The 25,604-nt window shown below is 37.9% G+C and overlaps 1 protein-coding gene across 4 annotated transcripts in view; it reads left to right on the top strand.

The window, feature by feature from the left end:
- The window catches only part of CNTN6 (contactin 6), a 230,578-nt gene that overhangs the window by 121,397 nt on the left and 83,577 nt on the right, over positions 1-25,604 (top strand). For 3 of the 4 annotated variants that reach the window (XM_049863033.1, XM_049863034.1, XM_049863035.1), the window contains 3 exons: positions 1,577-1,713; positions 3,530-3,659; positions 6,224-6,374. In XM_049863033.1, coding sequence (XP_049718990.1) covers positions 1,577-1,713; positions 3,530-3,659; positions 6,224-6,374 — 418 coding nt within the window. The remainder of the gene's footprint in view (positions 1-1,576; positions 1,714-3,529; positions 3,660-6,223; positions 6,375-25,604) is intronic. The other variant, XM_049863036.1, reaches the window with a different exon arrangement.

Raw genomic sequence — 25,604 nt, forward strand, 5'->3', positions numbered from 1 at the left:
TTGCACTGGAAAAATCCTGACGTCAGAAAGACTTGGATTCTGTATTGTGAAGAATTTCAAATTCTCTTAGCCTCACGTTTTACTCCAGCCACTGCTATAGTGTCAAGCTCAGCACTATGCTTTCCAGGATTAGCCTGATGGAGTCTTATCTAGGGTGCCACACTAAGTACATCTTGTCTCCTGCTACAGGTGTTCTTTGCCCCCTTCAGCCCTTAAGCATACATGCCTCAGAGCTACCGAACAGTGTCAATCATTTAACAAGATCCCAGCACTCAAGTACACACAGCCTAGTAGGGCTAATAGTTAACTCCTGCACTACCCTTGAATGACTAGTAGTGAATAAATGCTTTCTCTTTCTTTCCCTGAATACACGGTTCATAAAGACTCCTTATACGTTCACGGAGAATGGCGTACCAGTGGCCATGGTTGGTGGCCAACACAACAATGTATCCTTTCAGTAGCTCTCATTCCTTCCCTGTCGACTATCTCTTTTCCTGACGTTTTCCCCTTGAGATAACATCCTCAAATAAACATCCTGAACACAAGCCTTTGACTTAGGCTCTTCTTTCAAGGTTCAAATTTTGGCTTTCCTATTTTGCAGCTATGTTGTCTTGAGCAGGTTATTTAACATCTCTGAAAATGTCCACTACAAAGGACCATAGGGAGAACTAAGCACAGTTAAGCATTAAATATCTAGCCTGTAATAGTCTGAGATCCCAAAGGAACACTCATCCACTCCTATGTTGAGGGAAAGGCCCAAATAAAAGAGATGGAATAATGGGCATATCCAGGCAATTTCCTGTTGTGTTTATGGAAGAATATAATTTTAAAGTATTTAATTTATATCCCATTTATTTCCACAAATGATAGTAAGGATAATACCATCTTACACCCAACTAGCATTTTTGCATCAATTATGCCATTTATTTATTTATGTATTTATTTTTGTGCCTTAGTACTATGTAGAACTTTCTCAGGTTAGAAAATAAGGTTTTGGAAAAACCATACCCAAGATTACAGTTATGTACTAAAACTGCGTACAAGTATAAAAGCTATGATTCTCCGTCAAGAGTTTTAGCAAGGAAAAATATTTAATTGGGTTATTATCCTACCAAAAGGTGATGATGTTCATATCTGATGTTTGCTTCAAGCTGTTGTAATAGTGTCCATTATAGGTATACTTACTTGTCATTAGTTTAGACCAAATATAATAAATGAATTTTTGCCTACAGAAGGCTCAGATTTAGGATACACTTTTGAACTATTTACTAATATTCAGCATGAAATTATTCTCTGGCCCTGTTCTGCATTTTGACCTTTTTCTGCAATTTCCAAGTTGTTATACAGGTGCAGCATTTACACGGTAACTTGAGCCAAATGCCCGCTGATATTTGCAACAGGATCTCTGTTGTCGCACATTGAAGCTCCTACATTTCCCCTCCCTCCAATCGCAGGTGTGCAGAACAACTGGCCCCAGCTAGCCTTGCCCTTCTGATTCCTATATCCCTTGGATTAAAAGTGTAACATCTTAGATTATTGCCTTGCCAAATGGTTGCTCTTGCTTCTTTTGAAACAGCCCCTCCAGAATGGGAACAAAAAATCCAAAATACGTACTTGTCTATATATGACAGCTTGTTTTGGGAATGCAAAGCTAGTGGAAAGCCAAGCCCTTACTACACATGGTTAAAGAACGGTGAGCGTCTCAACCCAGAGGTAAGCAATTACGTTAATATTAAAAATTCACCTACTCTGCTAGGTGAATTTTGTCACTAATAGTAACAGCTAATGTTTACTGAGTGTTTAGTACGTGCCAGGAAATGTAGTACACTCTATGTACACTGATTTGTCTAATTTTTAAACAAACTCATAAAGTAGTTTTGATGTTATTACCAATTTTCAAATGAGAAAACTAAGAGCGGAGAGGACAAATAACTTGAGAAAGTTGATGATACTTCCAGTTAGTTGGTGACAGATCCACACTCAGATATCATCATCATCATCATTCAAAAACCCAATGCTGTTTAGTCGATTCCTCATAGCAATCATCATCATAAACCAGAAAACCCAAACCTGTCGCCATCAAGTTGATACCGACTCATAGTGACCTATAGGACAGAGTAGAACTCTTCCAAAGGGTTTCCAAGGAGCAGATGATGGATTTGAACTGCCGACCTTTTGGTTAGCAACTGTAGCTTCCTATAGCTCTTAACCACTGTGCCACCAAGGCTCCAATCATCATAATAGCTAACATTTATTGAACTCTAATATGAGCCAGGCATTGTGTTAAGTATTTGCCCATGAATTCCCTTATTCTATTTTCACAACAATCTTATGAGAGGGATAGTATTGTTATTCCTTTAGATAGATGAAGAAAATGAGCCACAGAGAGGTTAAGTCACCTGTCCAAGGTCACAGCAGCCAGTAAATGTTGGAACTAGCATTCTAAACTTGATCTGTCTGACTCCAGGACACAAGATCTCAATCACGATCCATCACTCTCTTGCTTGTATGAAATTTATGACTGTCTCTAAACCCAAAGGAAAGTGAAGAACTGAGGAAGTTATTCCTATGTTTCAATACGATGCATGCTTTTTTCTACATCCATCCAGAAAATGAGACCGAGTTGTTTTTTCCCCATGAAATTATCCAGATAATTGTGTAAATTCTCCATTTTGCTTTGCGCATGCAGGCACAGCCAGAGATACAAAGAACATCTGTTGTTTGGAGCCTAACTATAATACCGCTCTTTGTTCCAGCTTAGTGGAATTTTCCTCCTGCCTGTCTTTTGCATATAACATTCTCTGTTTCCTCCGGCCAATGTTTATTAACTTTAGAGAATGGTAATAGGTAGCTTGAAATATTTAGTTTTAAGTTATATTTGCACTATTAAGCTATTTCATTATGGGCACTCAAAATTGTATTTCTATGCCCCAAATGGGACTCTAAAACAGATTCTGTCTGTTTAAGCATACTTTATAGTAGGCTGCAGAAAGGAAGGATTCAGCTCCTCCAAATTGTGACTCAAATAGAAAGTTACCAAAACATCAATTCCAAGTCCTTTTGAGACCTTAAGAAGGGATGACAAGGAAATCTTCTAATCATGAAATCCATGTCTAATATTATTCAGTCAGCCATGTTTTCTGGAGTAATTGGAATGGTGGAGTGTTCCAAATTATTTTACATACCACATAACGGACAGTTAACATGCATACTGTACAGAGAATGGCAATTTTCAATGAAATCAAATACTATAAAATGCACTAACCACTAAAATTATATTATTTTTCATATCTTCATTTTTAAAATTCCAAAAGCTGCTCAGGCTCTTGCAGTATTTTAGGCTCATCTTTGTAAGCCTCAGTTCTTATACAGTAAATTTTTTTCCCATGCTGTGGATATGCACAGATTTTTTTTTTTTAATAAGGTATTCTAGTTAAGATAATGTCATGATATTGCTCTTGCCTCAAAGGTTAGCCTTTTGTCCTAGGTTAACATACTAGCATTTTTACATGCCTTTGTCTTTTTTTAGGAAAGAATTCAAATAGAAAATGGGACATTAATCATAACGATGCTGAATGTATCAGATTCTGGTATCTACCAATGTGCTGCAGAAAACAAGTATCAGATCCTTTATGCAAATGCAGAGTTGAAAGTATTAGGTAAGTCATAATTTATAACCAGATAATTCAAAATGGCATTTTAGCAAGCTATAATTATATATAATGTGAACCCAGTTTTTTTTTTTTTTTTTTTTAAATTAGAAACTGATTTCTCTTAAAATAATGGGATATCTGTAAATGAGCTTATCACAAAATGTTAGTTGCTGTCAAGGTGACTCTCACGGAGACGTGTATAAGAGAACAAAATAGTGCTGGCTCCTATGGGTATGTTTGAGTCCATTATTGTGGTTATTGTGTGGATACATCTCCTCAACGGTTTCCATTGTTTTCTCTGATCCTCTATTTTACCTAACATGATGCTTTTTTCTAGTGTTTGGTCTTTCCTGATGATGTGTCCAAAGTAAGTGAGCCAAAGCCTTGACATCCTTGCTTCTGAGAAGAATTCTGGTTTTATTTCTTATAAGACTGATTTGCAATGTGCTAATACTTATTTTTATTCTGCTTTGGCAACTATTAGGGTTTGAGAAAGAGCCCACCATTGGGTGCTTCCGAACTGGAAGAGGCTTCCCAAGAGCTGATTCTAGCAAAAGATTTTGAATACAAATCAAAAGATATCCAGTAGGAATGCTTTCAGGTGTGAATAAAAACACATTAGAAAAAAAATACATATATTAATTTATAATGTCATAAAAACAAAGATTTATTTTATCTTTTAATAGGAGGTTCAGGGGCAGATGGCGGCCAGCTATGGTACTGTCACCTAACTATGTTATTCTTTGAACATTTTCTTCATACTTGTATCCGAATGGTCCCAAGATATCTGCTGTAGAAAGAGAAATCAAGTTCAAACTCAAGGCATAAAAAAAGGGAGGGAATAGAATTGACCGCACGTGTCCCTCGTTAGAAAAGAAAAAAAGAATTCCTGAGTCCCCACAGAAAACTTATTTTATGTCTCATTGACAAGAACTCTGTCACATGATCACCTAGACCTCAAGGGAGGCTGGGAAAATGAGTCTCTGTAGTGGAAGGTGAAAGGAAAGGCAATCTGAAAAGATATTTTGGGACAGCCAATCAGTGGTGTCTGCCACAATACATGACTCATAGACAATATCTTTCAATTCAAGGCTTTCTTGGGTAGGAAGCAAAAATGAGATGAAAATGAAGAAGGATCAAGCAACAAAAGACAAAGCTTTATGAGTTTATGTGTGATGAACATTCATTTATTTGTTCATTCTTTCACTCACTACTATTTATTGAACTATGTACCGCACACTAAAAATATAAATATCAAGAATAAAATAGTTCTTATTTTCATAGAGCTTATAGTTTCATTTAAAAAAAGAAAAAATATGGTAATATTATAACCAAGAATTTAGTAGGTGTTATTATCAGAACAGACAGAAAGTTGAATATAACCTAAACTGGGAACGTTCCTTTTAAGCTAAGATCAGAAGAATGAGCATGCACTGTTCAAGCGATGGGCAGAGAAAGAATATCTAAAAAGCCCACGAGCAAGAGATCATGGTACATCTGAAAGAACCCCAGTGTAACTGGACCTTAGACGGGGAGTGGGAATTTGGGATTGGACAGAGATAAAGTATAAAAAACAATGGATGCACCCCAGGCAATGTGATAATTTCACACAATCTCAAAACTTGGTATTTGCTTAACATGTATTGAGTACGGACAAAGCTGAGTCTGAGAAAGATTTTTTTTTTAAATAATATTTTGCTGTGTTTTCAGTGAAAGTTTTTTTTTTTTTCTACTCCAAGCTTGTCTGCTTCAGCAGAAAGCAGACATTTACTTTTTGCTAGTTAAAAGCATTACACGACGAAATCTGACTTAATGACACAGCATTTCTGATTTATTCCAATGGTATTTATTGTATTATCCCTGATATATATTCATATTTAGGATCGTGATCATCACTGACATAAAGTGAATGGTTTCCCTAATCAGGGTCAAAATTTTTTTTTCTTTTGTGGAACCATCTTCACTCCCTTTATTGTGAATGCTATTAAGGGTGTGACTTTTTCTAATTTGCTCCTCATGCCCCGTTTTGCATTTTTAATTACAATGACCACCAACAACAACATAAAAATAAAATTATGTTTATTGAGCACATACTTTGTGCCAGACACTATGCTAGTGCTTTACAGTGTTATCTCATTTAATCCCAACCCTAACCCTCTGGGTAATGTCTATTGTCATCTTTATTTGGAGTCCAGAGGCTCCAAATGTTAAGCTGGTAATTGGCTTCAGAATTTCTTGAGTGAAGTACCTTAAAAGATGTTCTAGATACAACAACTACAGTATTTTTCCACAGATAATGTGCACCTTCTGTGTTTGCCAGCCATGTCCTCTCCCAGTGAGGTATTTTCATAAGCATGTAGCATGTACAGAAGCATGTAAAAAAAAAAATTGGTATAGTGGTACTTATGAAAATACCTCCTGGGGGGAGGGTTCAATTGGCAAACAAATGTAGAAGGTGCACGTTATTTACGTAAAAATAAGTAGATTCTACCTAGTATAAAAATTGACCTCTTGGGTCACTGTTAATTATGTGAGTAATTTAACAATTTTGGTTTTAATTTTGTTTTTAGCTTCAGCTCCCAATTTCTCCAAAAATCCTGTTAAAAAAGTTTCAGTTGTTCAAGTTGGTGGGGATATTTCTATGGAATGCAAGCCCATCGCTTTTCCCAGGGCAGCAGTCTCCTGGAAAAGAGGAACAGAGAACTTGAGACAAAGTAAAAGGTAACTCACTCTTCATATTATTTAAGAAAAAAAAAATTGAAATACTTCACAAGACAATATTTTTCATAATTTTAGATATTACTAGGTCTTTCAAAATTTTCTCCCATATGATAAACTATCAACTGCATATCCAGAGACGTCAAAATGTTTTCAAATGATAGTAAAAATAAAAGGAACTCATAAAGCTAAGACCTATACAAGTAATTTGGTCTCAATATTATCAGTGCAGGCACTTGTAATATATGTATTTATAAAAATCCTTTAAGACTTTTTTCTATACTCAGCTTGAAGGCTTTTTCCCAAACTGGCCTGCTGAGAAATCAGTGAGAAGAACATTACACAAAGGAGAAAGATATTCACATACACACACCTGGTTGTGGTTTTTAAATAGTCACACAGGTGTTCACCCCATGACCAAATGAATTCACCACATGAAAAAGATGTAGAGAAGTTCCTGTAGCGAAAGAGGAGTGATTTCCTTCCATAATGAATGTGGTTGAGAAATCCTGCATCAGCACTGGTGTATTTTCTAGCAGAGTTTTGGCAGACAAAAGGTGTGTTTTTCTCTGCTTAGAATATATTACATTTCATTGTGCTGGAGAACTTTGTATTAATAAAAGAAGACTAGACCACAGTGCAGCTCTAATGAACCATGAGTTATTATGTAATCAGATGCACAATGATGTCCTCCTATGAATGAACCATTGTGCTAACAACATGAAAATGGTCCCTTTATTTCAACGTGCACCCTTTAAAGATTACGTATTTCAAGAGCTCGTGTGCATACTGGGCCAGGCAGGTAACAAAAATGAATGAGGCAGGCCAGGTGAATGAAAAGAGTACTAAAGTATGATCAAAAATGGCAATCCACCAGCCTCGGAAGAAAGTCCCATGAAGGACTGGAACATGAACTACATACCTCACAGGACATTCACACCTCAGACTATAACCAAATGTTGTTTTGTGGGAAGATGAGCCCCTTCTTGCCAATCTTCCAGTGTTTATGGAAATGCTAGAAATTCAGATTTTGGCATTCAATTTCTCAAGCCAGAAACAGTGTCCATAGGCTAAACGCAGGGACATTGTTTTGTCACCTCTAATCCCAAGGTGGCACCTATGGCCAAAGAAGAGAGAAAAAAAAATGGTAATAACAACAACAGGGATCTCTGTGGGTGGTGTAGAAAGCTATCATGGTTGCCTCTGCTGCCTTACAGACCAACTCCATGTACATGATGAGATATACAAGAGAAAACCTCTTCTAGGGCACTCTTTCTTTTCTTATCCTCCCCCCTGCCCACTACTGTCTCTACAACCCTGGGCTGAAGATTTCTCAAAGTAAAGATACTGTCAAGTCTATCTTTGTATGCCTTATGCCTTGGCACAGAACCAAATTCCACAAATATCTGTGGTATGAATGAACGTGTCAAAAAGGATGAATATGTAAGGCATTACCAGCTTTAGAGAAAAACTTTTTCTCTGGGAAATGCCTCAAGGCATATAAGGACAGATGCTTCAAAGCTAAGCTGAAAAGGAAGGTGAAATGAAGCCTGTTGCTCTGGACCAGGTATAGTCCCTTTCTCTATGCAGCCTATATCTAGGAGATTTCTGCAAGCACTCCCAACAGATGTGGATGTGGGTTCTTGAAAAATCTTTCCTCTTTCATCTTTAAAATCTAATCAAGGTTTGAATACACTGTTATTGAGCAAGAAAACTCAAGAGATCCCATGGTGTCAAATATAACACTGTATTGAGGGTCTGGATACATTGATTAGCTCTGTTTTATTTAACAAAGCAACTCCCAAAATTCTAACTCTAAAGGACAGGAATGACTGCCATTTGCCTTCCGATATTTTAAGATCCAAACACAGAATATGTGGAGAGGAGAGAGAAAAGAAAGTCAATGTGGGTAGAGGTAAGAAAATGAAGGGAAAACGTATTTTGAAAAGTATAAGGGAAACTGCTTTTTAAAGCAACTTTTGTTCAGGTCAATATAGTGCCTTAGATACACGCATTCTAATGATCTGCTGACAACAAAGACCCAAGAAACTAAGTAAACAGACACAAAAAATTACCTTGGATCCCAGAACATCACATGGAGAGTTGAAGAAACAGACTGTGCAGTGATTGGAAACAAAGGCAGAAAGAGACCAACAGGAAAACAGAAATTTGTAGATCAACTGTACCCTGCCTGCAGGATAGAGCAGAGTGGCCATTTTGGGACAGCACCAAACAACAACCCAGAGTGAGGAACCCAGGAAAGCAACTGTCGAGAGCATAGCTGGTGGCTGAAATTCTATGCAAATAACCACAGAAAGAAACAAGGTGGGCAGGATGTGGCCAGGGAGGGGGCACCCTTTGTTGCGGGGGAAGGGGAGTACAAAAGTGGTATAACTTTGAAATCAGGGAAGTGCCCCGGAGCAAAGTGAGACAAACTGAGTTATTGGAGCCTTAGAGAAGGAGAAAGTGTAGACAGGGAGTGCACATTTGCAGGGGAGTAATGGGGAGGGACAGAGGGGTGGATGACAGTTCCAACCCCTCTGGCAAGTGCAAGAAGAGAGGTAGCTAGGAATTAGTGCAGGGGCTGCTTGTTGGTGGAGGCACCCGGAAATTTATACAGGAGACATACAGCAAGAAGTCAACCCACAGAGTGACAACTAGAGTTCCCTGCCCCAGAAATGGCCCTGTGTAGGCAGTCATCACCTCCAGTCCCTGTAGACTCCCCTTCACTCTCCTCCCTTCCCAGACACACCTGCCATTTGTATTAGCATGTACCCTGAGATGCAGGCAGATTAAGTCAATGCCAACAAGCCTGACCTTCCCCACCATCCCTTAAAGGCAGCTCCACTCTGTGCATAAGCCTGGCCATGCCCATCACCCCTCCGTGAGGCACAGGTAGCTCGCACTTGTGCATTCAAGCCTAGCCGCATCCACTGCCCCTCCCTGAGATGCAGGAGGCCCATGTAGATGTGTGCAAGCTTGGTCATGCTCACCACCCTTCCCCAAGATGCAGGTGGTCTATACTGATGCACAAGCCCAGCCACGCACACTACCCCTCACTGAGGAGCAGTCCTTTTGTGCAAACATGAGCAGGCACTACTTTGCCCTTCACCCCATCCTGGACATAAATGCCTCTACCCCTTCCCAATCCAACTCAAAGTCCCCACTCAGCTGAGCAAGACTCTGTGTGCTGTCCAGCCAACACTTTCCCCTGCCCAAGTGGAACTCTGTGCCCTGTCCTGACACCACCATCCCAGCTGAGGGGGACTCTGTAACCTGCTGTACCGAACCCTCCCCCATGGCTAATTGAGATTCTATGCCCTTCCCAGCTGCCTCCCCCCATCACCCTCCCCTGATGATCTCCCCGCTTGTGTGGGCCCCTGCACCCTATCCTGTCTGCCCCTCCCTGTGCCCTATCCTGTGCTTCAGGGTCATACAAACTGCTTGTGGCAATGCAGATGGAATGTATTATTCCTCAAGAGCTATGAAAAGACTTTGACCACCCAACTGCTGGTACCACACATCAGGGAAAGAACTCGTTTGCACACTGCCAACCAATCCTCTAAGATAAATCATACGCACCCAATGACATAGGAGCACAGTGTGTGTGCAACTCACCATACCCACAAGTGAGAAGAAGGCACACCTAGCCAACTGGCAGCCCCAAACCCATAGATAGACCAGATAACCACCAGCTTCATGATCATACAAAAACCAATACTACGAAACAACATCAATTAAAACAATGCAAAGGAGAGTAAACAGTATGAAAAGAAAGGGAAGAAGCTATGTGTCAGATGTATCAAAACAATGCAAAAAAGGCAAATAAATATAAAATCAATGAGAAATATATAAACAAACTTACAGAACCTTAATGTCTCAAAGACAGCAGTCAATTACAAATCACATGAAAAAACAAGGCATGATGGCTCAGGTGAATGAGTAAAATAAAGGGATGTAAATCTTTGTTGAGGTAGAACTGATGATAGGGCTACCTGACAAGGAGTTCAAAAGACTAATATTTAGGTTCCTCAAAGGGATCAAGGAAAACACAGAAGACATCCTAGATGAATTCAATAAAAAATACAAGAACAAAATGACAAATTCAATAGAGAAATTGAACAACTAGACATTTAGAAGATTAACAGTGAAATATTAGAAATAAATAACTCAATGGAAAGACACAGAAGTAGAATTGAATCAGTGGAAGAATCAGTGAAATAGAAGATAAATCCCTTGATACTAACTTGTTTGAGCACCGATCAGACAAAAAAAATGAAAAAGAAAAAATGAAGAAAGCCTAGGGTTATGTGGGACAACATCAAGAGGAATAATATACGCATATTAGAAATTCCAGGAGAGTAAGAAAGACAAAAGAGTACAGAGAGATTTTTTTGAAGACATAATGGCAGAAAACTTCCCAAATATCATGAAAGACAAGACTTCCATCCAAGAAGCTCAATGAACTCCATGCAGGATAGACCCCAAAAGAAATTCACCAAGACATACCATAATGAAATTTTCCAGAACAAAGACAAAGAAAGAATTTTAAGAGCAACATGAGAAAAGTGAAATATTACCTACAAAGGGGCCGCAGTAGAACTAAGTACTGATTTCTCATCAGAAGCCATGTAAGCAAGAAGGAAATGGGATGACATATTAAAAAAAAAAAAAGGCCTGTAAAATAAGAACTGCCAGCCAAGAACCATATATCCAGCAAAACTGTCTTTCAAAAATGAGGGTGGAATTAGGACATTCCCAGAAAAGCAGAAATGAAAAGAATTTGTAACTACCAGATCAGCCCTACAAGAAATATTAAAGGGAGTCTTTTGGATAGAAAACCAACAGCATCAGACTATAACCTGAGATAAAGAAACACAACAGCATCATCCATATACCAAAGCAGGTAGAGACTTCAAAAAAGTCAAAGAAGGCTACAAAACTGATTTAAGGGGATCAGTCATATAAAGATGTAAATGACAACAACTTCAAAACAAATGAAGGAATGAATAGTATAGGTATAGAACATCCATATGGACAGGAAGTCATGGAGGTATCAAGATATAACAGGTACTTTTAAATTTAGGATGGTTAAAAAATTTCAGGGTAACAACAAGGAAAATTAAAAAATTTACACAGCAAAACAAAGAAAAAGAAAACCAAAAGGACTCAGCAAACACAAAAACAACAATAACAGATGAAAAGAAAATCCAAATTAAAAAAAAAAAAAAAACTCATCACAGAAAGTAAAGAACAAAAAAAAAGTGAACATCACAAAAAACTGCAATAAAAATGGCAGCAGTAAATCCATACCTATTGATAATCACATTGAATATAAATGGATCAAATGCACCAGTCAAGATGCAGAGTGGCAGAATGGATAAAAGAACATGATTGAGCAATATGTTGTCTACAAGAGGCACACCTGAGACACAAAGACATGAACAGGCTAAAAATCAAAAAATGGAAAAAAAAATATACTATGGAAACAATAAACAAACAAGAGCAGGAGTGGCAATATTTTTTTTTATAATTCTTATTGTGCTTTAAGTGAAAGTTTACAAATCAAGTCAGTCTCTCACACAAAAACCCATATACACCTTGCTACACACTCCCAATTACTCTCCCCCTAAAGAGGCAGCCCGCCTTCTCCCTCCACTCTCTCTTTTTGTGTCCATTTCGCCAGCTTCTAACCCCCTCCACAGTCTCATCTCCCGTCCAGGCAGGAGATGCCAACATAGTCTCAAGGGTCCACCTGATCCAAGAAGCTCACTCTTCACCAGCATCCCTCTCCAACCCATTGTCCAGTCCAATCCATGTCTGAAGAGTTGGCTTCAGGAATGGTTCCTGTCCTGGACCAACAGAAGGCCTGGGGGCCATGACCACTGGGGTCCTTCCAGTCTCAGTCAGACCATTAAGTCTGGCCTTATGAGAATTTGGGAGGAGTGGCAATATTAATGTCTGACAAAATAAGCTTTAAGTCAAAATCCCTTATAAGAGATAAAGAAGGACACTATATAATGATTAAAGGGTCAATTCACTGAGAAAACATAATAATTACAAGTATTTATGCACCCAATACCAGAGCTTCAAAATTTATAAAACAAACTCTAACAGAATTGAAGACAGAACTAGGCAGATCTACAATAATAGCAGGAGATTTTAATGCACCACTTCTGACTCTGTACAGAACTGCTAGAAAGATAATCAACGAAGATACAGAAGACTTAATACTATCAAATAATGGGACCTCACAGACATATATAGAACACACAACTGGACAGCAGAAAAATACACATTCTTCTCCAATGCACATGGAATATTCTCAAGAATAGATCATATTTTAACTCATAAAGCAAGCCTCAATAAATTTAAAAAGACTGAAATTACACAGAGCATCTTTTCGGACCATGAAACTAGAAATCAATAACACGAAGAACAAGGAAAACAAGTTAAATACATGGAAACTAAATAACACATTACCAAAACAAAACAAAAATCTATTGGGTAATAGAAGATATAAAAAATTAAATAAAAATACTTAGAAGTAAATGAGAATGAAAACACAACATACCACCTTTGGGACACAGCAAAAGCAGTGCTCAGAGGGAAATGTATAGCAATAAATGCATACATTAAAAAAGAAGAAAGGTCCAAAATAAATAACTTGACCAGACAACTCAAACAAATAGAGAAGGAAAAGCAAAAGAAGACCGAAGCTGAGAAAAGAAAGGAAATCATGAAGATGAGAGGACGAATAAATGAAATAGAAAACAGAAAAACAACAGAAAGAAACAAGACTAGAAACTGATTCCTTGAAAGGATCAATAAAATAGACAAACCCCTGGCCAATATGACAAAGGAAGAAAATGAGAGGATACAAATAATCAAAATAAGAAATGAAGTTGGAGCCATTAAAACAGATTCAACAGTGATAAAGAGGATCATAACAGAATACATTCAGAGAAGAGCTGACACAAATTTTACTCAAACCCTTTCAAAACATAAAAAAAGGAAGGCATACTCCCCATCTCATTCTATGAAGCCAACATTACTCTGATACCAAAACCGGGTAAAGACACCACAAAAAAACAAACAAAAAAATTACAGACCAATATCCCTCGTGAATAAAGATGCAAAAATTCTCAACAAAACTCTAGCCAAAAGAACTAAACAGCACATCAAAAAAATCATACGTCATGATCAGGTGGGATTCACACCAGGAATTCAAGAATGGTTCAATATTAGAAAACTGATTAATGTAATTTACCACATAAATAAAACAAAGGAAAAGAATCACATGATTATCTCAAATGATGCAGAGAAGGTATTTGATAAAATTCAACACCATTTCCTAGTAAAAACTCTCAGTAAAATAGGAATAGAAGGAAAATTCCTCAGCATAATTAAGGGCATGTATGCAAACCTAACAGCTGACATTATTCTCAATGGAGAAAGACTGAGAGCTTTCCCCTTTAGAATGGGTATGAGACAGAGATGCTCACTATTAGGATTTATATTCAATATTGTACTGGAAGTCCTAGCCAGAACAATAAGACAAGAAGGAGAAATAAAGTGTATCCAAATTGGAATGGAAAAAATAAAACTATCTCTATTCACAGATAAAATAATTCTTTACATAGAAAATCCCATAGATTCCTCAAGCAAGCTACTGCATCTGATAGAAGGATTCAGCGAAGGGGTAGGGCACAAGATAAACACACAAAAACCAGTTAGGTCCCTTCACACTAACAAGGAGCACTCCAAAAAGGAAATCAAGAAAACAATACCATTTACAATAGCCCCCAAAATGATAAAATCCGTAAGAATAAACCTAACTGGGATATAAAAGACCTATAAGATAAAAACCATAAAGCATTAATGCAAGAAACTAAAAGCAACCTTCATAAATGGAAAAGCATTCAATGCTCATGAACTGGAAGAGTTAACACTGCAAAAACGTCAATACTACTCAAAGCAATCTATAGATATAATGCAATCTCAATCCAATTTCCAAGAACACTCTTTACCAAAATGGAAAAACATGTAACCAACTTTGTATGGGAAAGAAAGACACCCCGAATAACCAAAGCGATATTGAAGAAGAACAAAGTAGGAGGCCTCACAATCCGTGATCTCAAAACGTCAATGACAGACACGCAGACCAACGGAATAGAATTGAGAATCCAGAAGTAAATCCATCCATCTGTGGGCAGTTGATTTTCCACAAGAGGTCAAAGCCTATTCAACGGGAAAGAAGCAGTCTCCTTAACAAATGGTTCTGGCAAAACAGGGCATTTATTTGCAGAAAAATGAAACAGAATGAATACCTAAGCCATACACAAAAAAATAACTCAAAATAGATCAGATACCTAAATGTTAAAGCCAAAACTATAAAGTTCCTGTAAGATAATATAGGGACAAAATGATGGGACCTAATTTTTTTCAGTAATAGATTAAAAGACATAACTACAAATGCATGAGCAACAGAAGACAAGATAGATAAATGGGGCCTCCTAAAACTTAAATACTTATGCTCATAAAAAAATGTTATCAAAAGAGTGAAAGAGAACCTACAGGTGGGAAAAAATGTTTAGGAATGATACATCTGACAAAGATATAATCTCTGAAATATATAGAAAACATCAACAACTCAATAACAAAAAGACAAACAACCCAATTAAAATATGGGCAAAGGACATGAATAAACAGTTCACCAAAGACAACATTCAAGCGGCCAACAAACATGAAAAGCTGCTCTCAATCATTACCCATCAGAGAGATGCAAATCAAAACTACAATGAGATACCATCTCACCCCTGCAAAAAAGGCACTGATCAAAAAACCAGAAAACAACAAATGCTGGTGAGGTTATGTAGAGATTGGAACACTACTTCACTGCTGGTGGGATTGTAAATTGGTTCAACCACTACGGAAAATGGTACGGTGCTTCCTCAAAAAGCTGGAAATAGAAATATCCTATGATACCAAAAAACCAAAACCAAACCTGTTGCCATCGAGTCGATTCCGACTCCTAGCAACCCTATAGGTCAGAGTAGAACTGCCTCATAGAGTTTCCAAGGAGCACCTGGTGGATTCGAACTGCTGACCTTTTGGTTAGCAGCCGTAGTACTTAACCACTAAGCCACTGGGGTTTCCATCCTATGATACAAAAAAAAAACAGCACCTGTAAATAGACCAAGAGGCAGATGTTTGAACAGAACAAGGGGATACTGTGTGGTTTAAAGCTAAGAAAAGTAGGCATCAGGGTTGTATCCTTTCACCATACTTATTCAATCTGTATGCTAAGGAAATAATCCAAGAAGCTGCACTATATGAAGAACTCAGCATCAGGATTGGAGGAAGATTCATGAACAACCTGCATTATGCAGATAACACAACCCTGCTTGCTGAAAGTGAAGAGGATTTGAAGCACTTACCAATGAAGATCAAAGGTCACAGCCTTCAGTATGGATTACACTTCAACATAAAGGAAACAAAAATCCTCACAACTGGACCAGTAAGCAGCATCAAGATAAACAGAGAAAAGATTTAAGTTGTCAAGGACTTCATTTTATTTCAATCCTCATCAATGCCCATGGAAGCAAGAGTCAAAAAATCAAACGACACATTGCCTTGAGAAAATCTGCTGCAAAAGACCTCTTTAAAATGTTAAAAAGCAAAAATGCCACTTTAGGAACTAAGGGACACCTGACTCAAGCCATGGTGTTTTCGATCACCTCTTACGCACGTGAAAGCTGGACAACGAATAAGGATGATCGAAGAAGAATTGATGCCTTTGAATTATGGTGTTGGAGAAGAATATTGAATATACTATGGACTGCCAAAAGAACGAACAAATCTGTCTTGGAAGAAGTACAGGTCCTTAGAAACGTAAATAGTGAGACTTTGTCTCACATACTTCGGACATGTTCTCAGGAGGGACCAGATCCTGGAGACGGACATCATGCTTGGAAAAGTTGAGGGTCAGTGAAAAAGAGGAAGACCCTCAATGAGATGGATTGACACAGTGGGTACAACAATGGGCTCAAGCATAACAGTGATTGTGAGAATGGCACAGGACTGGGCAATGTTTTGTTCTGTTGTACACAGGGTCACTATGAGTTGGAATCAATTCAACAGCACCCAACAACAACAACATGATCCAGCAATACCACTCCTAGGTATACGCACAAAAGAATTAAAACTACTGACACAGATATATGCACACCTAGGTTCTTTACAGTGTTATTCACAACATCAAAGAACGGGAACAACCTAACTGCCCATCAAGAGACGAACTGATAAACAAACTGTGGTACATGCACACAATGGAATACTATGAAGCCATAAAGAATAATGACAAGATCTCAAAATATACTATAACATGGATGAATCATGAGGACATTAGGCTTAGTGAAATAAGTCAATCACAAAAGGACAAATATTGCATGATTTTACTATTATAAAAAGACTAGAATAGGTATACATACAGAAGGCAACATTCTTTGGTGGTTACTAAGGATGGAAGGGAGAGGGAGGGGGAATCACTTTCTAGATTGTAGACACTTGTTAGTTTTGGTGATGGGTAAGGAAATGTCAAATAAAGGTGAAGTCAGTACTTGACCAAGGTAAAAGAAGACACAAGAGGTACACAAGAATAGGGGACTACTTTGGTAAAAACTATAATATATACATATATGCAACAACAGTAATAAAAACCAAAAAAATGTGTGTGGTTATGAGGTAGATATGTATGTTTATATATGTGCAGTTAAGCACATATGAATATATGGGTGCACACGTATAGGAATATGGGAAACCCTGGTGGAATAGTGGTTAAGTGCTACGGCTGCTAACCAAAGGGCTGGCGGTTCGAATCCACCAGGTGCTCCTTGGAAACTCTATGGGGCAGTTCTACTCAGTCCTATAGGGTTGCTATGAGTTGGAATCGACTCAATGGCACTGGGTTTACTGGGTTTATAGGCATGTTTGTGTGTGCTGCATATATAGTCATATATAAAATAAAGCATATAGTGAGCACTGTTATGGATACTTCCTACACATAACCAAAGGCCTTACGGGATTGGGTTACTGGGTTTGAGGGCTTAGGATCATAGTCTAAGGGGAAACTCAGTCAAACAGCATAACATAAATCATAAAGACAATGTTCTACATCCTAGTTTGGTGAGTAGTAACTGGGATCTTAAAAGCTCGTGAGTGGCCATTCTGAGATACAGCTATTGGTCTCTGTGCATTGAGCAAAAGCGAAAGAAGGAAATCAAAGATCAAAGAAGAAACTAGTCCACAGGACTAATACTCTACCTGAATCATAGCCCCATCTACCTTGGGATCAGAAGAACTAGACAGTGCCTGGCTACCACTACTGATCATTCTAACCAGGGACACAATAGGTGGTCCTGGAAAGATTGGGAGAAAAATTTAGAACAAAACCCAAATTCCTAAAAAAAAGGCCAGACTTACTAGACCAGTAAAGACTAGAGGAACCCCTGAGATTATTGCTCTGGGATATCCTTTAAACTTGTAATTCAAACCACTCCTGGTGGTCACAGAGTGGCTAATAAAATAAATAATATCACCATGAGTACTATGCTTCTCTAAACAATCACCTAAATGAGAAAAAATGAGACCTAATGGTTAGCATTTATGCTAGACCAAAGATGAGAATGTAAGGGGGGACAAGGAAGCTAGATTAATTGAAATAGAACAACCAGAATGGAAATAATAAGAATCCTGACACATTGTGAAAAGTGTAACCAATGGCACTGAGTGAATAATATGTATAGAAATTATTAAATGAGAACTTGATTTGCTATTTAAATTTTCTCCTAATTCACGATACAAATTTATTGAAAAAGAATTTAAGGTTTTTGTTTTGGTTTCTTTCGCCACATATGGAATGAATCTGGGAACATTTTTAACCTCAGGATAAAAAAAAAATATTTTTTTTTTATAGCTACTAGTAATCATGTCACAATGAGCCTTGTCTCACTAAGATTAACATAGTGATGGTGTGATTTCTATTTACAGATTTTCTTTCATAATTCTATTCTCCAATTACTTTAGATTTCATTACATGTTCCAGGAAAACAAACAGGATTTGTCTCCTAAATGTTTACCCTAAAAGGTTAGAAAAATAAAAAAAATAAAAAAGTTGAGCCCTAGCAGAATGTAGTAATTAGAGACATAAATCTCTGCCTGGTACAGATAACCCTGAACAGTAATTTGCAAAGGTCACACAGCCAGCTCCCTGAGACTTTGTGTCTCTGCACGTATCCTGTCTTGTCCCCTCTTCTATTGCCTCTGACCTTACTGGTTGCATTAAGTGCATGGCTTCAAGCTGCTTATTGGGAAATACAGCATCTATGTTCCTATTTGTGTTGGCTTAATGGCTTTTTAGTAGTCTTATCATGGGGACTTCCAAATGGATCGAAGGTAAAAATTAGAGTAGTGGATAACAAAAAAAAAAAAGGAAAGAAAGAAAAAAATGCATTCTCCTTTAATATAGAGGTAGTATGGTATACCATAGATTATAGCTCATTTCCTATTCTAATTAGATCATAACTTTGGGTAAGTCATTTGTCATGTATAGGCCTCCATATGTAAAATGGAGTAGAAGGATTTCCTTTTCCTAAAAAAGAAGAGAAGGCCAAACGGTCTCTTCAAGGCCATTCAGGGCTAAGGTTGATAATTTCCTCAATATCTGGTCTGAGCTATTAGAGAGTAATCAATCCTTTTCTAAATGATGGTTACCAGAATCCTCCATTTCAAATCAATGTTGCCAGGATAGATCCCAAATTCTGGCAAAGTAACTGAATTCAGGTAGCAGATAACTACCAGACTCGAAAGCTTTAGCGAGGAGAATATTAAAACAGTAGGTGATGTCCCCAAATATTTCTTCTTACATTTGGAATATATGCATAAAATTTATTCATTTAGTATGTGTATGTGTATTTTTGAGCGTGTATGTGAATGTGCGTGTACTGTGTGTGTATGTGTTTATGTGTGTGTGTAGGCATAGGAATTGGATTTCTAAAGCAAATGAAATTTAATTTAAATATCCTAGGTATTATACTATTATCAAGAAGCCCTGGTGGCACAGCTGTTAAAGCACTTGGCTGCTAACCAAATTGTTGGTGGTTAGAATCTAGAAAGATGTGGTAGTCTGCTTCTGTAAATATTTACAGCCTTGGAAACCCTATAGGCAGTTCTACTCTCCCCTATAGGGCCACTATGGGTTGAAATCGACTCAATGGCAGTGAGTTTAGGAGGAGGCACAGAATGTTGGGTGTAGTAGTTGGCTGGGAAATTAATTTCTAGATGTGATTCATGAAATGCAAGTTTTAACACATGTATAGATACACTACTGTTCAATGTTTTATTTGGAAGGAGCATTAGAGATAATCCAGCCAATTTTCCAAATTGTACAGCATCGGATTCTAAATCTGAACACAAATCACTGTGTCCTAGTATACATTTTTTTTAATGCCACACCAGGCTGATTCATTCACTTAAATAGAAAAATAAATATAATTCCTACCCTGTCATACCTCTGTTAAAGGATGACACAATACCATGTATTAAAAGACTAAAAGAGTCAGAAAAAGGTTAAAAGTTTTACAGTGGCTCGAAGTAGGAACAGTTTTTAGTTCTTGACCTTGGAAATAGCTATGTGGGGAAATGTGCATTTTTAGTCTGTGTTATAAAACTTCTATACGGTACTGTCGACTTAGAAATGTCATTGTCACTAACTCTTGCTGCCAATAAAGTATAACTAGAGATGGCTGAGAGGAATCTAAAGAAGCCTATTCAAAGTAATCATACTCCATTGCCTACTTATAAAAAAAGGTGGCATGATACATATTTTGACAATTTTCTCCACTCTTAGAGTAGTCGAGACAGCATACATCACTTAGTAAGCGATGAAGCTTAGAATAGGTACCAAGTCTCCATTCCCTGCACCCAGATATTTTCTTCTACACAGATAATGGAGAACATTCTCAACTTTGTACTTTTTAAAGGGACGTTGTCATATGATTTGACCTAATTTGATGTGCTGGTAATTAAGATCAAGCAACTTTTCTTAATAGGGTTAACATGTTTCTTATTGACCTAGGTGCTTCAACTGAAGTCTTAAATTATTTTAATAATCCCATCTTGACAATAAGTGTCTATATTCATGGCAGGCTGTCAGAGTAGAAAAGTTTTCCTCAAACTGAAAATAGGTAGATGGCATTACAGAGTCCCAAGGCTGCCTGGTTTCCTGCTATGAATGTATGATCATGTGACATCTCATTCTTTTTGAAGCTACCAATGGTCTAGAAATGTCACCTAAATTGAAGAGAAACAAAGACATGTTCCTGTGGGAAGAATCACAATGTATTACGAAGGGCCCTGAACTGAGAATTAGAAAACGGGTTCTGGCTGCAGCTCTGTCACTCCTAAATTGTGTGGTCCTGGGTAAAACCTTTCGGCTCCTATTTTTCTTTTAAGGTCACTCCTTCCTTATTTGTAAAATGTGGATTTTTTTTAAAGATAAAATAAATATAGAAGTAACTTTAAAAAATGTTAAATAGCATACCCATACAGGGGCTGCCTACATAGAGATCACTTACTAGAAATTAATGCAAACCTTAATTTGGCAGGTTGACCGTGTAAGCTCTATCATCATTATACTTTTACATACATCTTAATGATTTTCTTAGGGGATCAAGTGACTGAGCCAAACAGGATAATTGCTGTGAGTTGTCAAAAAAAAAAAAAAGCTAATATGAACCAATTGGATGGATTCAGAAGTTACAGGGAGCCTGGGCAGCTAGATGTCAGCCCTAGTGAGAGCAGTGAGCATGACTCTTTAATTCACTATTACAGGCCCAGCACCCAGCACCCAGCACAAGAATGGAACATAAAAGACTTTCAATAAATATTTTCTGTTTGATCAAATCAATGGAAGATAAAGTTTACTTCACTTTGTTTCCACCTGATTGTAGATCTTTGGAGTTAAACCAAAAATTTACTTAATAATCCATAGACCATGATGGGTTCATTTCCTTTGTTCATTTATTCATTCTGCAAATATGTATTGAGCATCTACTACATGCCAAATACTATAGTAGGTGTTATCTAGCTAGTGACATAACATAAAATGTTACTCCTTGCCCTTTCTGAAGAATCTGTTTTACTTTAAAGTTATTCGAAGTCAGAAGATCTGGATTCTAGTTCCAACTCTACTTCCCACTCAGTCGGTGACTTCTGGCAAATCCTTTAAACTCACTGGTTGTCAGTTTGTGCATTTGAAAAATAGAGAAACTATTACTTGTCTCTATCAGAGGGTTGTTATGAGACTCAAATGACATAGTGTGTCTGAAAAGGATAAGGAACCTGTACACACTCCGTGATCATTAGGGACATTTATTGCTGTCGTCCCAACCTTTGTGCAGATCCCAGAGGTGCAGGCTTACCTCTACTGGCAAAAAGGAGAAACCATCAACCTCGTCATGACAGGTCAAGATGAATGCAGATTAAGCAAGGCATTCCGAGGCAACTTAAGGGAGGGATCAATTCCACATCTGCTAAGTTCAGTTAATTGCTTCTTTTTTTCCTAGTGGATCTCATTAGCAAGAGAACTGTCAGAAATCAAAGGCCTAGATTTGTCTCCTTATGCCCAGTGACTGCTGGCTACCTGTTCAGGGATCACCTCTTGAATTTAGTAGGAAATGTTAACCTACTGGACAGGCAGCTCCAAGCTGTCCTCTGACCAAAACCCAAAAGACAGGCACCATTAAATACGAAGCCTGAATCATCTGGGCATTGATCCTAGTAGACATACAAGCTCTGAACAATAAAAATAAAGAAATGGAGGGAAAGCAATTTTTCCTGTTATTTAAAGATTAGCAATTGAATTCATGTGTAATTCACCACATTTCTCCCTCATTTTCCAAATAATAATAATAACCCAGTTACAACAATGACAACAAGTTGTTATTAATAATAAAAACAAACATTTTAAGCACCTCCTATATGCCATGTAGTATATAAGGAACTTTTCATAGCTCAAAAAATTAAAGCATAATTTTTCACATTCAGATACATGTCCACTGAATAGAATTGTCATACTGTATATGGTCTTGTTTGTACAACTTTTACCCTGGTAATCTCAACAAGCTAAATACAAAGACACTTCAAAATTCATGAAGAATCAAACCCGCGCAGTCTTAGAGATTTTACTGTTGTTAGTTGGCCTTGGCCTCTGAATGTGATAATATTGCACAGACTTGAACTCAGAGGACTGTGGAACTCTCTGGAAACAATTACATTATCTCCACCTACTCAGGGTTATAGGTAGATAGATAGCAAGGTAGATAGACAGCAAGGTAGATAGATAGCAAGATAGCAAAACTGAAAGCCAGATAGCAAGATAGGTAGATGATAGATATATAGACAGACAGACAGACAGACAGATAGATAGATAGATAGAGGCAGAAAAAAGGCCTGATCAATTCGTGGATTCTGTTTGCTTTATCATATGATGATGCCACCATTAAACACTGGGTCGCTTCAGGCACTTGGCAAAATACATGTTCCTTGTGGAACATGTGAACACCTTAGGTGCCATGGAGTCTATTACCTGTGGACTTTCAATATTCTTGTCTTCAAGCACAGTATCCGTAGTGGGCCCACCCCACTTGCATTCATCTACCTGGCACCCCAACACCCCAAGAATTTCCTCTTGGACACAATATTTCATTGTGGGAAAGGTCAGGAAGAGAGCGGAAAGATGGCAGGGCAAGTGAAAAGGGGAGGCAAAGATAGAAGAAGGAGAAGGAAGAGAGAAACAGGGTGGTTTCTGTGCAAAGAAAGAATTGATAACTATTAAGAGAGTGCATCACTTGATCTTTCAGTCTTCTTTGATTTATGGGTAAGAAGGTACCTTAGGGGGACCAAATATGATACCCTGCTTGAAAACCCTTAGCATAACCAAAAAAAAAAAAAAAAAAACCAGTGCCGTTGAGTTGATTCTGACTCATAGCAACCCTATAAGACAGATTAGAACTGCCCTACAGAGTTTTCAAGGAGCGCCTAGCGCATTCAAACTGCCGACCCTTTGGGTAGCAGCCGTAGCACTTAACCACTACGCCAACAAGGTTTCCAAACTCAGCATAGTGCCTAATGAAGACAAGGAACAGAGTAAAGATTAGATTGCCTTCATTCTTCTCCTGCAAAACTTCCTCTGCAACATAGTTCCTGTGGCTACAGAGCCCATTGGACAACACTTAGCTACCATCACACTTTGTCTCTGGAGCCTTCTCACGGCCATCTTACCGTGAGAACGCCTGAATGCAAGGGGCCAATTACATGATGCTCCTTCCCTGTTTGACCTTTCTTTATATATCTCACAATATCTGCTCCTTCATCACTTCTCCTTTGTCTTTTACTTTTATCCCTAATGGCAGTCTTAATAAAATATTCTTTGCACCCATGCCTTTCATTGCATTGTTAGCCATTATGCAACAACTGGGAAGCAGCCTTCTCTATCCCTTCCTCCTCCTTGCAGAGTTTCCTAATGGAACAAGCAAATAAACCTAATTTTATTTTGTATCACCAACTACTTAATGTAATAGTGTTTAGTACATCAGGTAGCATGAGTATCAAATAGGCAAATGAACCATATGTTCCCATGTTTAAGGAAAAATGACAGTCTGCATAATGTCAGGCTTATTACAACCTCCCTTCTGTGCTGCCTCTTTGTAATAAAATTTAAAATTGTTCCTACTCAACTCCTGAGAGCCTTGTTAAGGTGAGACTTTCTGAGGGAATACATGCTGAAGATGTCAAGAGCCATCTGATACTCTTGCCTGTGTCACACGAAGATGTAACAAGCTAAAAACCTGTGTGTGCCCCTGTCAGTCTTGCCCTCATTCTTTCCCCTTGCCATTCAATCCTTCTTTCTTTATGCTCACTGGCTCCACCGGTCTGGAACACTGACCCTTTCACACAATGAGTGGGGAACTACCTGCCTGTCTTGGTCTGACAGAGCTCCAGCTCATTAAAGATGTAAAGCCTGACTTTAAACGCAGCCTGCCCAGTGGGGTGTGTGCTCTTCGACACTGCTGCTTTGTGTTGGATTATTATTGTTGTGGTTCCCTATTTCAATGTTATAATGATGGGTAATCGCATCCTGTGGCCTTAAAACAAAGGCAAATACGCCAAAGCAAAAAAAAAAAAAAAAGTTCACTAAACAAATAATATTGTCTTACAGACTATTGTGTTGTATCCTATAACAGAAAAAAAAAAAAAAAATTAGCTTCCTTGTAGAAAACCAAAATCCAGTGCCGTGGAGTCGATTCCGACTCGTAGTGACCCTATAGGACAGAGTAGAACTGCCCCGTAGAGTTTCCAAGGAGCGCCTCGCAGATTTGAACTGCCAACCCTTTGGTTAGCAGCCGTAATATTGTCTTACAGACTATTGCGTTGCATCCTGTAACAGAAAAAAAAAAAAAAAATTAGCTTCCTTGTAGAGGCTCTGTGAATTCACAGTCTCTGTCAGTAGGTTTTAAATTTTACCATGCATAAGATTCTTATAAAAAATGCAGTGCCCAGGCCTGTGCCCAGGATTTTGATTCAGTATGTGTGGAATAGATCTGTGGAATCCACATTTTTAGTATAAGCCTCTCTTCACTCCCTCTGTCCCCAAAATAACGTCAGGCTTTTGAGTATCACACAGAGAAACAGGCTTTTGAGTATCACACAGAGAAACACTGATTAGGTCCATCCATATGTACACTTATTTACATTTTGGAAATATAAATACGTTGACCTTGGAACAACCCCCACTTACTTTTAGTACTTGCTTCTACTTTTTCTTTTTCAGGGTTAATAATATCCAATGTGATGTTTTAAAAATAAAAATTAATACAAAATACATGATGAACAAAGTATAAAAATTTTAAATAAAGACAAGATCCAAGAATGCCATGTCATGCCACATTGGAGCTTAAAGCAAAAACAAAATCGTGCACCTCTGTGTAGATGTTTATATGCATATATCTTTATCTATCTATCTATCTATCCATGTATATATAAATATATATATATACACACGTAACAAAAAAGTAAGAAGCCCTGGTGTTGCAATGGTTAAGTGCTTGGCTGCTAAACAAAAGGTTGGCAGTTCGAATCCACCCAGTGGCTCCAGGAGAGAAGGACCTGGTG

Source organism: Elephas maximus, chromosome 20, assembly GCF_024166365.1.
Source record: "Elephas maximus indicus isolate mEleMax1 chromosome 20, mEleMax1 primary haplotype, whole genome shotgun sequence".
In the NCBI taxonomy this organism is placed as follows: domain Eukaryota; kingdom Metazoa; phylum Chordata; class Mammalia; order Proboscidea; family Elephantidae; genus Elephas; species Elephas maximus.